We start from the raw sequence: 14,663 nt of genomic DNA, 5'->3' as shown, positions 1-14,663 counted from the left end.
AGAGAGGTAGTCCGCGAGATCCTAAGAAGTCACTTGATTTGTTTTCTACAGCAAATGGAGCCGAGGCGCGCGCACTCCCCCTTCCCAAAAGTGGGCTTGTAATTTGCAAGGAATTAAAATTGATTCTTTTCATCAGGCAAAGAAAATAGGAAAATGTGAGATCGTTAATTATGGAGGGAGACGCTTTCTCATTAGAGGCAGCGATGTTACCATTCAGCATTTAAATAGCGGCAATGTGAATAATAATTATCATAACGTGTCATATTTCAGCCCTGAAAAGACACACTTGCTCCCCCAACCCCCGAAAACACGCGCGCGCACCAAATTGCATCCTCCAAAATTAAAGAAAACAAAACCGTCGGCTAAAAGGGGGGGGGAAATACGCCCCCTAAATCCTAAACGAATTTATTTCGAAGGGGAACTTCTTTCCACCCTAATGATGCAGAGCAAGGCAAGGAACTCCTGTGTGGGAAAGAACTTCCGCTGACCAGCCTGTTTTTGAATAGAAGTGATAATCAGCTATAAAGGGGGGGGGGGAATCAAGAAAGGCAAAGGAGGGGGGCAGCTTCTGTTAAGTGTGCAAAGCAATTAGGAAGCCAGGCAGAGTCGCTTCCTAGCTGTCTGCCGCTGTGCCAAAGGCGCCTCGAAGATGCAAATAAACAAGTGGACCCCCCTGCATCCCAGCCCGTGCCCCCCCCTATTTGAGTCCTTTGGAAATCAGTGGTGGGATCGAGGCCTTAAGGGGGCAAGGACAATAACCCCAGATCTGGGTCAAAATGGTGCGCGCGTGTGTGAAACCCATCCTCTTTCTGTTGCAGCCGCGTCTGAGGAGCCCCTGAAGGTGGCACTTCCAGAGTCCCCTCCCCAACCCTCCAGGCCGCAGTTGACGGCGGCGCCTCTCTATCTGCGATGTCTATTTCTGTTTCCCCACCCCTGCCGACCCCCAAAGCGGCCCTCGGCCTCCCCTCTCCTCCTCCAGCTGTGTCTGGACATGCCCCCTCCCTCTCCACGGCTTGGCCGACTGGAAGCAGCGGCGGCAGCAGGCGGCGCGCAGGGGGGAGAGGAGGAGGAGGAGGACACCCCAAAGCGGGGATGATTTCCCGGCGCCCAGCCCTTTTGGCAGGGGCACTCTTGTACAAAATTCAATCTCTCTTTTTTATGAGGAGTAAACCGCCTAAATAAATTTTATTAGGGGCAAGCAATATGTTCCCTGGTCGTTCCCTTTGTTCCAGTCCTACGTGTGTGTAACAATCTAAAACCTATTTATGGAGGGAAAATCGCCGGATCCGTCATAGAAAATCCTTTTACTTGGCTCTGAAGTGATTTTCTGAAGAACACTCTTGTCATGGTGGAGATTTTGGGGGCCATTGTGCTAAGCCGTGCCTTGTTAGGGACTTCACTTTGCCTGATCAGGTGGGAAATACCTTCCATTATCCAAGGAATGGGCCTGACTGGCACTTTTCTGGCTTGCTTGGGGGGGGTGAGGAAGTAGAGAAGAGGGAGGGAGGTGGGCAGTGGGGGAGGGGGGAAAGATGACGAGGGGCTGGGAGATCTTTGTAAATACATCTCCGGCTCAGCCCAGGTGGAATCCAATTCTCCTCCAATACTCTTGGATCCAAGAGGCGGAGGAGATGAAACGTGTGGGGGGGGGGGCGCACGTGTTTTACATAGAGAAAAATCAAGAATATTTTCACTCTGACAAGCGTCTAGTCCCGGTTTCCCCCTCCTCCTCCTCCCTCCCGATTTCCATTCTTTTCTTCCCTTTTCTCCCTCTCACAGCCTCCTTCTCTCTTCCCTCCTCCCCTCCCATGAAGCCCCCCGCAAGCCCATCGCGCTTTGAAGCCTCGGAAGGAATGATTTAGTTTGTTTATCCTGCTATAAAAATCAAGAGCAATAGAAAAGTCATAAAAGGGAGCGCGCCATCCATCACGCCGCAGCCTTGTTTTCCCGCGGCTCCTAAGCGAGATGGATAAGCCGCGGGTCCCAGCCCCTTGTTAAGCGCGATGATGGGGCTGCCCATTAACTATTACGCCCTTTATTTATCGACTTGAAAGGCGCACGCCGAGCCAGCCGAGCTCAGGATCTGGTGGAAGTTGGAAGATTTTTTGGGGGGGGCGGACTGAGGGGCAGAGAGATATGGAGCACCCCCACTTCCCCAAAAGGCAAGGAAGGGAAGCCACCCTTGGAAATGTGCTAGGCCACTAGAAACAGGACGAGGCGAGGCAGGAGGGCACTGCGGGGTGTGTGGGTGTGTCTGGGATCAGCTGGGAATAGTCTTGGGGAGAGAGAAAAGGAGAGGGAGAGAATTGGGCAAAACTATTCCGGCTCGTGAGATGCGCTGTCCAAAAGGTGGAGTGTGTGCCGCCCACCAAGACACAGACTCCCGGGGATTAGCTGCCCAAAGTGGCCACCTGCACTTTCCACTAGGCAGGCTGGCCACTCGGTGGGGGTAGGGGGGGAGCGAGCCAAGACCATCGGCTGCCCCTTCCACAACCCTCCTGCAGGCTCACTCCCGCTCCCCTTGTAAAGCGGGCATCGCGGGGAGCTTGGTCTGCTTCTTTTGTCTTTTCCGGCTGGTGATGGTTAGCTACTTTGGGGAGATTGGAGCAGGAGGGCCTTCTCTCCCCCCCTTGCTCTCGCGCTGGGCTTGCTGCTTCCAAGTCTTCCAAACAGGGCCGAGAGGCGGGCAGCCCTTCACGCTCTCCAGCCTGACAGCGACCCCTTGAATGGGATCATCGACGGGCTCGCCAGGCGCTCAACTGCCCCACAGCTCGCTCGGCCGCCTCCTTTGTCTCCCCTTTTCAGTGCCAGCCCGAAACCCACCACCCCTGCGTTGCCAGCAGGAAAGGAAAAGCGGGGAGGGGGTTAAGAAACCCCAAACACAAAGGCCGAGCAATGTTTTGTGGGTGTCCGTCGGGCGGCGAAGCAGCAGCAGCAGCACCACCACCAACAATAATAATCAAAAAAGCCATTTGCCCGGTTATTACTGAGCAGAGAGAATCTCCCAGGTGAATTCCCCACCCCCACCCATCTTCTCTCTCTCTCTCTCTCTCTCTCTCTGTGTGTGTGTGTGTGTGTGTAAGCTTTATTTGCACTACATGAATAATCTTAATTGCATCACTCTCGAATTAAAAATCAATGTTAATCAAGCTGGAAGAAGGAAATATCAGTTTTCATTGTGCCTGGCCTAGATGGCAATTCCAGGGCCCCCCCTCCTTTGGAGAATGGGGCGGGGAGAGAGAGAGGGAAAAAAAGAATCAAATAACTTTAAAAGGCCATTCTGTTCTGCTACAAATACAATTGAAACGGATTGTTTAGGAGCGGATCAGAAACGGTACAGAATTTTGCACTTAATTTCCTCCGTTATCATTTACAATAAGAACCTCTTGCCTTGACAGCCAAGTCTAAACAGTAGTAAATTAGTACAAATTTATACTGATTTTACTCTAATAATCGTAATAAAAGCTTATAGATTTGGCACTAATTACATAAATGCCTAATGATCTTGAAAATTACTCTGGTTAGAAATATATTACTAATCTAAACTTTGTTGTTGGCTGGCTTTGAAAAATCAGAACATTAGAAATGGTTCGCTTCCCTTGTGCAAAGCACTTGAAATTGTTGGGATAGTTTAACATATTCAAGAGGAAAATAATGTTTTGTTTTGTTTCTTTTTGTAAAAAAAAGCATTCAGCTTTATTTACTGTCTTAAACTGAGTTTGGAGACAAGCTTAACTTAGAAACTTTCTCACACGCCCAGGTGAATGAAGGAGGCGCCTGGAGGCGCTGCCTTCTCCTTAAACCAAGACAACTGCTGGAATTATTCCTGTTTTATACAAATATGTAATTCAGCGGATTGAGATCCTTGTGGGGATTTGGGGGGCGGGCGGGGAGGAGGGATGAGGAGGAAACACTGCTGCAAAGATCCGGGTTACTACAGACGTTTCATTAGGGTCACACTCAGCTTTCCTCTCTGCTGCGTTTTCCAACCATCCCACATTAGTGGCTGCACTTAAGTTTATACCCCACATTAGAAATCCTTAAATAAAGCCATCCAACACAATTTATCCCCAGAACAGATACACCCTCGCCACTTCACAGCTGTGCAGAATCTCTGTGTCCTCTTTCCTCGCTCTTCCCCTCCCGCAAACCCCAAAGCGACGGCAAAAGAACAGCAACAACACACCACAACGAAGACATTAAAAAGTGTCTGTGTGTGTAAGACGGTGGTGGCGATGGGGGAAAGGAACAGCACAACATACCAGCCATTCACTTCTGCCCCCCCCCCAGCCCCCTATATTCCTCTTTTTATTGGGTTGGCTTTGTCAGTCATTTTCAACTAATTTGATCAGGAGGTCACTTTTGTTAAAAAAAGAAAGAAAGAAAAAATAAGAGGGGGCGGGGGAGGCTGCCTCTCCGGCAATTCATCAGCGCGGGGCGGGAGAGAAGGCGAATGGCGACGGGGGCTTTAAAAGCCCAGCCCGCGCGGCTCGGCGCTGCTGCTGCTGCTGCGGCTGGTGGTGCTGAGGCTGCGGGCGGGTGGAGCGGGGACTCTTTGGGTGCTGACATTTGCAGGCTGCCCTCCTGATTGGTCCCTTCGCTGAGCTGCTCACGGGTTCACTGAAGTGTTAAGCACCTCCCCGTCTCTCTAAAGGACATTATAATGCAAGAGACCCCCTTTTTAACCACACACCGAATTTTCTTTCATTTAGGCGATCTATATATAAATATATATCTATAAGCTTGAGAGAGAGCGAGATCCGGTGCAACTTTTTTTTTCCATAAAAAAACCCACCACCAACCGCTAAAATTTGGGGGGGTACAGCTTTCGCCCTGGAGCGGTGCGCGATGCTCTCTCACGCCGACCTCCTGGACGCCCGGCTCGGTGAGTTGCCCCCCAAAGCCTCTCTTCCCCCCCTCTTTCCTCCCTCTCCCTCGCCCCCAGCAGCACCTGCAGCCAAGGAAGAAGCCCCGGGCAGGAAATGGACAATTTGTGCCTGATTTTACCTTAATGCGACTAATTTCTTTAAAAGTAATTGTACTGTATTAAAGTTTGATTTGATTTAACGCCATCTTAAAAACAACAACAAACCACCTATGGAATATGTAGATCCAAAAGCAGCAGTAGCGGAACTGGGGGGCCATTTCGTTTTAGGTTGTGGCTCCTCTCCCTCTCCTTTGTCTTCTTCCTGTTTTGTTTTTTATTTTATTTAAGCCTCTCTTTTTTGGTCTTTTGAAATAATCCTGCATGTGTGTATCTAGTTTGCCTACCTTAAGAAATAAATTGAGGCGCCCTTGGCTTTGGACAGGTGGATGTTCGGGAACCTCTCCCGGCGAAGGCGCAAGGCGGCCCCCTCGGGCGAGGAGAGGGTGGCTGGGGGCCGTCCGGGGGCGACTATCCAAGCGGGATGGCTCCCAAGTTCTTGGGGGGGTAGGAAGGAGGCAGGGTGGGCCGGCCCGTTTCCTCCCCGTCGGGGCCGGGCTGGCCTAGGGCGCTGGTGGACACCGTCCGGGCCCGCCGGCCGGGGGTGGACCATGGTGTGCGCCTGGCTGAATCGCGGCGGGCCGCTGCTTTGCCTCCGCAGGGATGAAAGACGCCGCCGAGCTGCTGGGCCACCGGGAGGCGGTGAAGTGCCGCTTGGGCGTCGGAGGCTCGGAACCCGGAGGCCACCCGGGCGACCTGGCTGCCAGCGCGGACTCGGTGGAAGGCTCCACGCTGCTGCCCGGCGACGACATCTCCGCCGTGGGCTCCACGCCCGGCGCGCTCTCGGTCGGCGCCAAGGACCCGGACAAGCAGCAGGGTCAGCCCGGCGGAGGCGGAGGCGGCGGCGGCGGCCAGAACCCCGGCCAGGCCGGCCAGCAGCAGGGCCAGCAGAAGCAGAAGCGGCACCGGACGCGCTTCACGCCCGCGCAGCTCAACGAGTTGGAGAGGAGCTTCGCCAAGACGCACTACCCGGACATCTTCATGCGCGAGGAGCTGGCCCTGCGCATCGGCCTCACCGAGTCCCGGGTCCAGGTAGGCTCTCGCCGTCTGTCCATCCACCGAGCGGCCAAGCCACCCACCTTCCTCCACTCTCCGACCCTCCATCGCCCACCCCGTCCAGGGGCAGGGGGGGCCTTCCAGGCCAGGGGGCGGCCCCGTCCCCAGACCCAAAAGGAGGGTTGCGGGACTTAAACGTTACTACCCCGCGCTGGTTAATTAGGGTCATTGAGCTCCCCTGATTAGGGACAGAGGGCTAGCTAATCAAATTCCTTACGGAAAGGATTTTCAATCACGCAAGGGAGGCGGGAGTTCGAACTTGTGGTTTTCGTTTTGTTTTAAACTTGTCTCAAAAGTAAGAAAGGGCTGCTGTTGTTTCTCCAGTCCAGAGACGCGAATGCAGCAGAATCCTAAAACGGCACCAACTAAAAGCAATGCTTTCGATGCCCCAAAGCGAAGCCTTCCCAGTAAAAGAATAATTAAAAAAAAAATCCTTCCCTCCGCTCCATCATAGCACTGAACAGCACAGACGCTGCGTTACAAAACTTAGTTTATTTGAAGCGGCCTGGGAATTTCGCTGCTGTACATTCAGTGAACGCTACAACGCTTCGAGATCGATTTCTAAGGCAACAGACTGGCACTCCGATCCCAAACACATAGCTCGATTTCACTACCAAGGAAGGAGTTTGAGGCAGCAGTGTAAGAAATATTATCAAAGAGCCCTAAAAACCCAAGGCAGAGAAAGCCTTTGCTAAAAGTTTTTATTTTAATTTTATTAGCGTTTTATGTTAAGGAGTATTAGCAAAAACAACTCTCTGTTTATGAACAAACGCATTGGACGCATTATAGAAAAGATGAAATAATTTAAGAGAAGTATAACAAATCTCTTTGTTTTTGTGGTGAGGTAATAATCAATTTCAGCACACATTTGTCCCACTCTTTAAGAAAATAAATCATTTGTGTGTTATCTTTCTGCTTCGGATACTTGGAGGTTTGAATTTATTTCAGTCCGATTAGTTAAAATGACTCTGCGCTGTCCTCAGTCCTGAACTTTCCCTTTCCTTGGTTCTTTCTATTTTGATTGTTCTGATTGAAATCGCTGACATCCAAAAGGAAAAAGAAATGTATTCTTTTAAAAAATCTTAAAGTGGAACCAAATTTATCTGGAGGCATTTGCATTTTAGATCTTTTTTTAAAGGCACTAATTAAATGCTGCTAACTCCAATACCACCATTTTAGTTTGATATTATTAACAGGTTTATGAGGAACTTAATTACAGGGAAATCAATGAGATTTCTCTCTGTATAGAGAGAATAGATGTGTATGTACTTCGTGAGTTGAAATCCTCTCTAATTAATTTAGCCAGAACTATAGAACGCCAAGCAGATAAATGCAGAGGAAATATAGAAACAACACTTTTAAATCCCAAGGAGGACTTTTGTGTTTGCGTTCAACAGAGTTTCTGTCACCATATACCTACCTATAAAAAGTGCATTAATATTAGATTAGAAAACACTATAATGGGGAGTCTTCCAGAAAAATTGTTACGCATGCCCAAACCAAACCAATTTAAAAACAGTAACACCAATGCTAAAACCCGAAAGCTACCGCAATTCTTCTCTGAATATATCTATCTATATATATCTATATATATCTATATATATCTGAATATATTTATATATATATATTATACAGATTTATTCAAACCGTGTAGAACGTTAATTAGTTTAAATTAAAAACGAAATTTGGTTCCAAATAAAATATAATGGGACAACTAACTTGGAAGAAAGAAAGGAAAAGAGCAGGAAGCCTATTAAACTCCACTGGGTTTCTCCAAAGGTTAATAATAAGCAATTTCATTATCAGGAATGTGATGAACGAAACAAAATGCATAATATAGAATGGAAATAGCGATTATTCACCCGCTTCCACTCCCCTGTGGTGGAAATCCGTAGAACTAAATGATAATAGGATCCTGGCCGTACAACGATTTACAGATAGTAAACGAAATTACGGAGAATGAACAGATGCATACGATCTTATTTTGGGTTAATTAATACAGAATAATTATCTCGCTTCATTTACAATTGCTAACGCAAAATAAAACCCTCCACTTCAACATGAACAAGTGCTTTTCAAAGACCCCAGTCGCGGTTAAAACAGGGATAAGGATTGTTATTCCATTTTAAATCATATTGTTTCTTGCCTTTCCTTCGAAGGTAAGCGTGCGTCAGATGGCGACCCGAGGTCGCTTACAGCCTGAAACTATCCATATTTTTACCCCCGTGGTTTTCCAGCCTTACTTGTAAGTAAGTCGCGTTCACCTCAGTAGGACTCACCTCCGAGTGAAATGGGGGGGGGAGCATTTTAATGACCACAGCATAATCCTACACGCTGCTAATAGCTACGGGCGGCTGAATAGAAACAATTTAATCGAGTGGCAATTTAAATATTCTTTACAATAATGTTCTGCAGTTTAAAAAGTAATCAAATCAACATAACCTTCTTAATTAACACTTCAGAATGATTAACATTGTGTAAGCTTGTGCAAAAATAAATTATGGGAAATGTATTTACTTCCCAGTTCATTGTATTCTTGCTACTTGACCAAATGGAAATGAAAGAGTAATGGATGGGTTTATGGTCTCGTTTACACAGCCTTTGCGGCGCGTAGGGGGCTCCACATTGATCCGGGAAAGCTCCACACGCCCGCCTTTCGAGCTGCTCTCTATGCACCATTATATGCAAGAATAAATTATATTTTTTCTCACTTTCCTGTCTTCTACATTTTAAAAACCTACCCCTGCTTTGTCGAAAAGGCCTATCCCACGCCTAAGCTACCACTTTGCGCTCGCTCTCTCTCTCCCCCCACCCGCCTCTTTCCAGACCGGGTGTAATAAAACCATTCTTTTTATAGCATGCCATTATTAGAAACCAATTTCAGAATTATTTATAACCTGGAATGGCTTATTAAGCAGCAATGCGAGAATCATGCAAATGACAGCGATCCAATGCAATATAATAAGCATAATCATTAGTCTCTCGCGCTGATTAATTAACTTTCAATATTTTATTTACATAAAAAGTAAATCAGTGAAATAACTTCTGCACAGCCAGGCTTGCCTTTCAATATTTTACACCAACCTAAAAATAATGTGCTGAGACTCCATTGACCGTGTCCCCCCGCGCTGGTCGTGTCACCTGCCACATCTTAATAGGGGACAAGCTGAGAGTATTTTCTAGTTTTCTAATGGAATGAGAAATTGCATTTTCTTCCTCTCCCAGTAACTATTAAAGCGTAATGAATTCGGCCTAGAGTTCACGGCTGGCTGATCGAAATGAACCTGAAATCTGAGCTTTAATGCAGCTCCCCAGATTTCCTACCAAATCTTCGCATTAATCATCCGCTGGATTCCAATGAGATCTTCATAAAGCTTTGTGAGAGGAGGGGGTTGGGGTGGGGAGAGAAAGGAAAGTAATATCCTCTCCCCTTTTTTCTTCCCCATTTATAGCTGGGGAATTAAACGGGCTATATATTTCCAAATACATTTACAGTATGTCTATATTACTGTAGCAGCAGGTATCATGAAAGTAGAGTTTGAAATTGCAAACTCCATTAGACCCTCAGTGTTGTATTAATAATGTTGGGCGGTGGGGAAGCAGAGGGGGAGTCGCTGCGTTTTCTGATCGCAGCCGAAGTTGCCCAAATGCCTGTGGCTAATATATTTCCAGCTCCGAGTTGTCATGTGCGCCTTTTCAAAACCTCCCTCAGGTTCTCTCTCCCTTTTAATCTGTCATGCACCGGTTTCCAAGTGGATACGTTCACATTTTCAAAAGCATATGCGCCGTCGCTCTGAAGTGAGGCGATGACGACCTGATGGAGATTCTTTTACAACCCCAGTAAACCATGACACATAAAAAGATTTTGTGGCCACCATTTAACTATTAACCCTAAAACATAATTGAACACGACTTTTCTCCGTCTCTCTCTCCCCCTCTCATCTTTTTCTTCCTGCCTTCCTTCCTATTATTATTCCTATAACATTTAAGTCCTTAACAGCTGTTCCTTCTTGCTAATGGCCAATCGCATTTCCCTGTATAAATTGAAGGGTTCGAAAGAATGCGGCGGTGCTCCGGAGCCTCTCAAATCCGTAGGCGGCTTGTAGACTGTCCTTAAAGCGGAGTAGGCGCAAGAGCTCGGAGCGGCCCCATTCCAGAGTGGCGTGGCAGCCCAGTGCGCCCACCGCCCGCAAATAAGACAAGGATCTTTGTTACTAAAGCGCACACGGACGGTTCTTAAAACAAAAGGTTGGAGTGGGACAATAAATACTAAAACCGATTTGGAATTGTTACGGAAATTCCGGGTTCCAAGATTGGAGTTTGCTTCCCTGGTTAAAAAAGCAAAGCAACCAAGTGGGGTGTACACCATGTACCCAGATTTGACTCTGGATAGGGCCCAGCCCAAATCCGCATCTCCATTCTGCCCCCTTTTGCGCTGCAAAAGTTCCTGCCCTTTCACGAATCTTTTTTACGCATCAACTTGTGGCGGCGGCAGTGCTGTGGCCGGGGTAAAACAGCCCGAGCAGGGTGTAAGACAGTGCAGAGAGAGAAAGGGGTCAAGGCAGAAGGAGGCAATAAAGAACAGGTCAGATGTAGGCGGGGAGAGAGCTGGGGAGAACCACCAAGCTAAAGAATATTCCCACAGAGAAATAAATGAATACCAGGCCAAGTCACTTATTAAGAACCCGTAATATTTACATATACAGTACTTGCAAAATTCTGTATATTCGCGTGACATATACGTTCATGTAATTAACTCGACTTAGAGTAAAACCAAAAATACCAACATTGTCTCACGATAGTTGTGCCGCGTGATCCTAAACATGTTTACTCGAAAGTAAGCCTCACTGAGTTCAATGGAGGTATTCCAAGGCTAAAAGGGGAGTGTGCACCATTCATTGGGGGGGGGGGTACATTTGAGGAAACCTGCATAGGATCGCTGGGCCTGCCTCAGTTTGCTTTTATATCCAGCCAAGTCCCGCTTGCTCATTTTCAAAAGCCTACTTACAGTGCAATACTAAGGATGTTTTTCAGAAGTTGAGTCCTACTAATTTCTGAGAGTTTGATACCAGGTCAAGTATGCTTAGCGTTCTAGTCTTGTTTATTTATGCTTAGTATTTAGACACTTGGAAAAGGCCTTTTTTTTTTAAGCCGAGTTGAATGGCTCAGAAAATGAAAAGCTGCTGACACAGACGAGTTCAACGTTTGGTGGAGCTGACAGAAGCTCGGTTGATTAACTAAGGCATCAGAATGAATATCTAAAGCAAAATGCTCCACAATTATTGCAATGGCAGCTCACTTGAAGTAATGATTTAATGCATCTTTGTTGCATCTCCTTAATGAGGTACTTGAGCTTCAGCACAAGTCAACTGCAAAATAAAAACTTTAATATATATATTTAAAGCTCAGCTTCTCAGGTAGCAGCAATCTTTTCCAAGTAGTCACTAATCTGGCTTTGTTTCCAATTACATTATATAAATTTTTTCTCTTGGGGAAAAGTCTCCCTTATGCCTTATTTACATTTACAATATGAATATTCCTCATGCCTTGAAGTAGGAAGAAAAACATATGAAAACACCAATTATTTCACTGGGAAGTATGGCATATTCAGTGTTTTCAACTTCTGGTACTCGGGTAGTAGGAATAACTCCTATCGGAAAACACTGCTAAGCACTAAAATAAAAATAAAAATGTGTATGGGACCTCTACACATCTATCTGCAATGTATATTCAGAGTGCTCCACATATCTGTAACAAAACACACTTATTTGTTTGATCCCAGTAGAGAGATCAATACACAGCTTTCTCCTGTTCATCCATATTCCCTTGCTGATCTAGGCTCACATATGCAACAGATGCTATGTGTATGGATCCTGTAGCTGGATGCTTTAGGGCAGCAACAGTGGTTGCATGTGTGATTCCTAGCCATGGGTACCAAATGCAGGGTTCTCAATAACCAGCATAGATAAAATATGGATGCCAATTGTAGATGAGTATGCATCTTCCTTATTGTCTGTTGATGTATGCAAATCAGGATAGAAAATATACACATATCTAGCCTCACATAAACACACACACACATATGGGTAGCTAAAAATGTACTTCTATATGCAAAAGTCCTTGTAAAGATGGGCAAAGAATGCAGTCCTTATTCTAATTTATATATTTGCTCTAAGCATATGGAACTAATGCAAATAAGATAAGGGGTGGATACTTCTAAAACTATTATAAGAAACACAATCTTCTTGTGCATTAAATGAACATGCCTACAGATGCATCTCTTGCTCATAAATATTTTACAGCTTATATTAATGTACTTATCTTGATTATATTTCTTGGGTATCCTTCATAAGATATCCCATTAGATTATTTAAAAGTGTTGTAGATCTAGTGAACTCAAGTGGTTAGTGAATAACTTTTCTACAATCTCAGTCAGAAACCAATTTAACCTGAACTTAAGTTAAATCACTGAAACGAAAGAGCCCACATGGCTTGTGAATTCAGCTACTACTGAACACCTAGTTCAAATGTGAGGAATGGAACTTGTGTGCAAGTCTGAAGGTAAATGTGCATATTTGAAATCTGAAGGTAAATGTGCATATTTGAGAAAAAACACAATGACACTGTTCTCTAAATATGTTTTCTTTGAAATATTTCACCAATGATTTCAGTGCAAATCTCAAAAGTGCTTATAAGAACTATGAAAGTCATATCATTCACATTGTCTTAAACACAAGTTTTGCACAACTTGTTTATGCATCAGGGTATTAATTAGACTGCTAGCTCAAAAAATAAGAGGTACGATTGTAGCTTTATTTTTTCTTTTGTGCCTATGCTCGCATAGTAGGCCTCCCAAACTAGATATGAGTCTAGATGCTTAAGAAAAAATATTATAAAATCTAAACATTATTACAAAAATAGTAACAGCTGTAGCAAACTCACAATAGTAAAATAACAGATTATTGGTACCAGAGTAACAACTTTATTTTCTACTGTTTTCCCTGGGTTCTATCAGGGGAAAAGACAGGGTATAAATAAATATATAATAATACTATTTCAAAGGGCTAAAATCTAAGGATTGTAAATACAGTATGCCAGCTCTTTTATTTTTATCCCTCAAGCCATCTGTGTCCAGAGTGGGGAAATGTTCCTCCTCCTCCACCACCACCACCTTTAAAAGAGTATTCTCCCTTTTGTCCCCAATGGAAATAGAACAGTTGCGCTTTTTTTTCTCGCTTCACTTATGCTCCCTTATTTGTCAATGGAACATTAAGGGTTGGTTTCGGAGGAACCGTGACGAGGCTGAAGGAAACAAGGCAGCGAAAGTCCTTTGCGTTCAGAGCAATGATAAAATACCAGTGCGTAAAAACCCATATTTTAGCCGGACAGCAGGACAGACACCAGACGTCTGTATCCACACACAGACGCCTTCTCCCCGCGCCCTCCTGACAACTCCATCTTCGCCTTTAGGGCCTCCAGCCAGAGGCGTGGGCCCTGACAGAGGCGGGTGGCGGAGGGACGCGCGGGGCCTGTTCAAGCGCTTTGCCCGGAGAGCCACGCTAACCGGCCTCTCTTTTCTCTGTCCTTCCCCCCCACTTGTCCTTTCCTTCCCCGCCGGCGACGACGGGCGGCCAGGTGTGGTTCCAGAACCGGCGGGCCAAGTGGAAGAAGCGCAAGAAGACGACCAACGTGTTCCGCGCCCCCGGCACGCTGCTCCCCACGCCGGGCCTGCCCCAGTTCCCCTCCGCCGCCGCTGCCGCCGCCGCCGCCATGGGCGACAGCCTCTGCTCTTTCCACGCCAACGACACGCGCTGGGCCGCGGCAGGCATGCCGGGCGTGTCGCAGCTGCCCCTGCCGCCGGCGCTGGGCCGGCAGCAGGCCATGGCGCAGTCGCTGTCGCAGTGCAGCCTGGCGGCGGGGCCCCCGCCCAACTCCATGGGCTTGTCCAACAGCCTGGCGGGCTCCAACGGCGCCGGCCTGCAGTCGCACCTCTACCAGCCCGCCTTCCCCGGGATGGTCCCCGCCTCCCTGCCCGGCCCCAGCAACGTGACGGGCTCGCCGCAGCTCTGCAGCTCCCCGGACAGCAGCGACGTGTGGCGGGGAACCAGCATCGCCTCCCTCCGCCGAAAGGCGCTAGAGCACACAGTCTCCATGAGCTTCACCTAATGGCGTCTCCTTCCCGCCTTCCCAGCCAGCCAGCAGCCTGCCCCCAGCCGCGCCTCCCGCTTTCCCGCCCTTTTTGCTTCTTCTAATTCCTCCTCCTCTTCTTCTTCACCTCAGCCCTGCCCTCACTCCCCACTCCCGCCATTTTTTTTGTACTTAAAAGAGGGAGGGGGAACAAACAAAACACTTACCAGGGAGTCGACTCAGGATCAGGACTGGTTTGCGGGCAGAGTTTAAGAGTGGTCGTCCAAATAACACGACCCAGGCAAGCGCACGCACACATAAAAACATACAGACAAGGAACACGCTCACCCCAACCGCCGCCTACTGTGCTCCAAGGGCGGAAACACAATCGACGTGTGTCTTAATAAGGATTTGAGAGATACCCAACCTGACAAAAAGGACTCGTTGGATCTCCTCCTTTAATTTACCCCCTAAGTTCCAAGCCCCGCACAGCCAA

The 14,663-nt window shown here is 47.2% G+C and overlaps 1 protein-coding gene across 2 annotated transcripts in view; it reads left to right on the top strand.

Annotated features, from left to right (window-relative positions):
* OTP (orthopedia homeobox) overlaps positions 1-14,378 on the top strand; it is a 21,631-nt gene extending 7,253 nt beyond the window's left edge. The window contains exons 1-3 of one of the 2 annotated variants that reach the window (XM_081929446.1): positions 4,553-4,885; positions 5,586-6,016; positions 13,676-14,378. In XM_081929446.1, coding sequence (XP_081785572.1) covers positions 4,849-4,885; positions 5,586-6,016; positions 13,676-14,206 — 999 coding nt within the window. In that variant the 5' untranslated portion in view covers positions 4,553-4,848 and the 3' untranslated portion in view covers positions 14,207-14,378. Of the gene's footprint in view, positions 1-4,552; positions 4,886-5,585; positions 6,017-13,675 lie in introns of those variants that run through there. The other variant, XM_081929447.1, reaches the window with a different exon arrangement.
* Positions 14,379-14,663: the final 285 nt, after the last annotated feature.

The sequence above is a fragment of the Podarcis melisellensis genome (assembly GCF_964234715.1).
Source record: "Podarcis melisellensis genome assembly, chromosome: 11".
NCBI classification, from domain to species: Eukaryota; Metazoa; Chordata; class Lepidosauria; order Squamata; family Lacertidae; genus Podarcis; species Podarcis melisellensis.
Note: the sequence above shows the minus strand (reverse complement) of the source record. Positions and strands in the feature narration are given on the sequence as shown.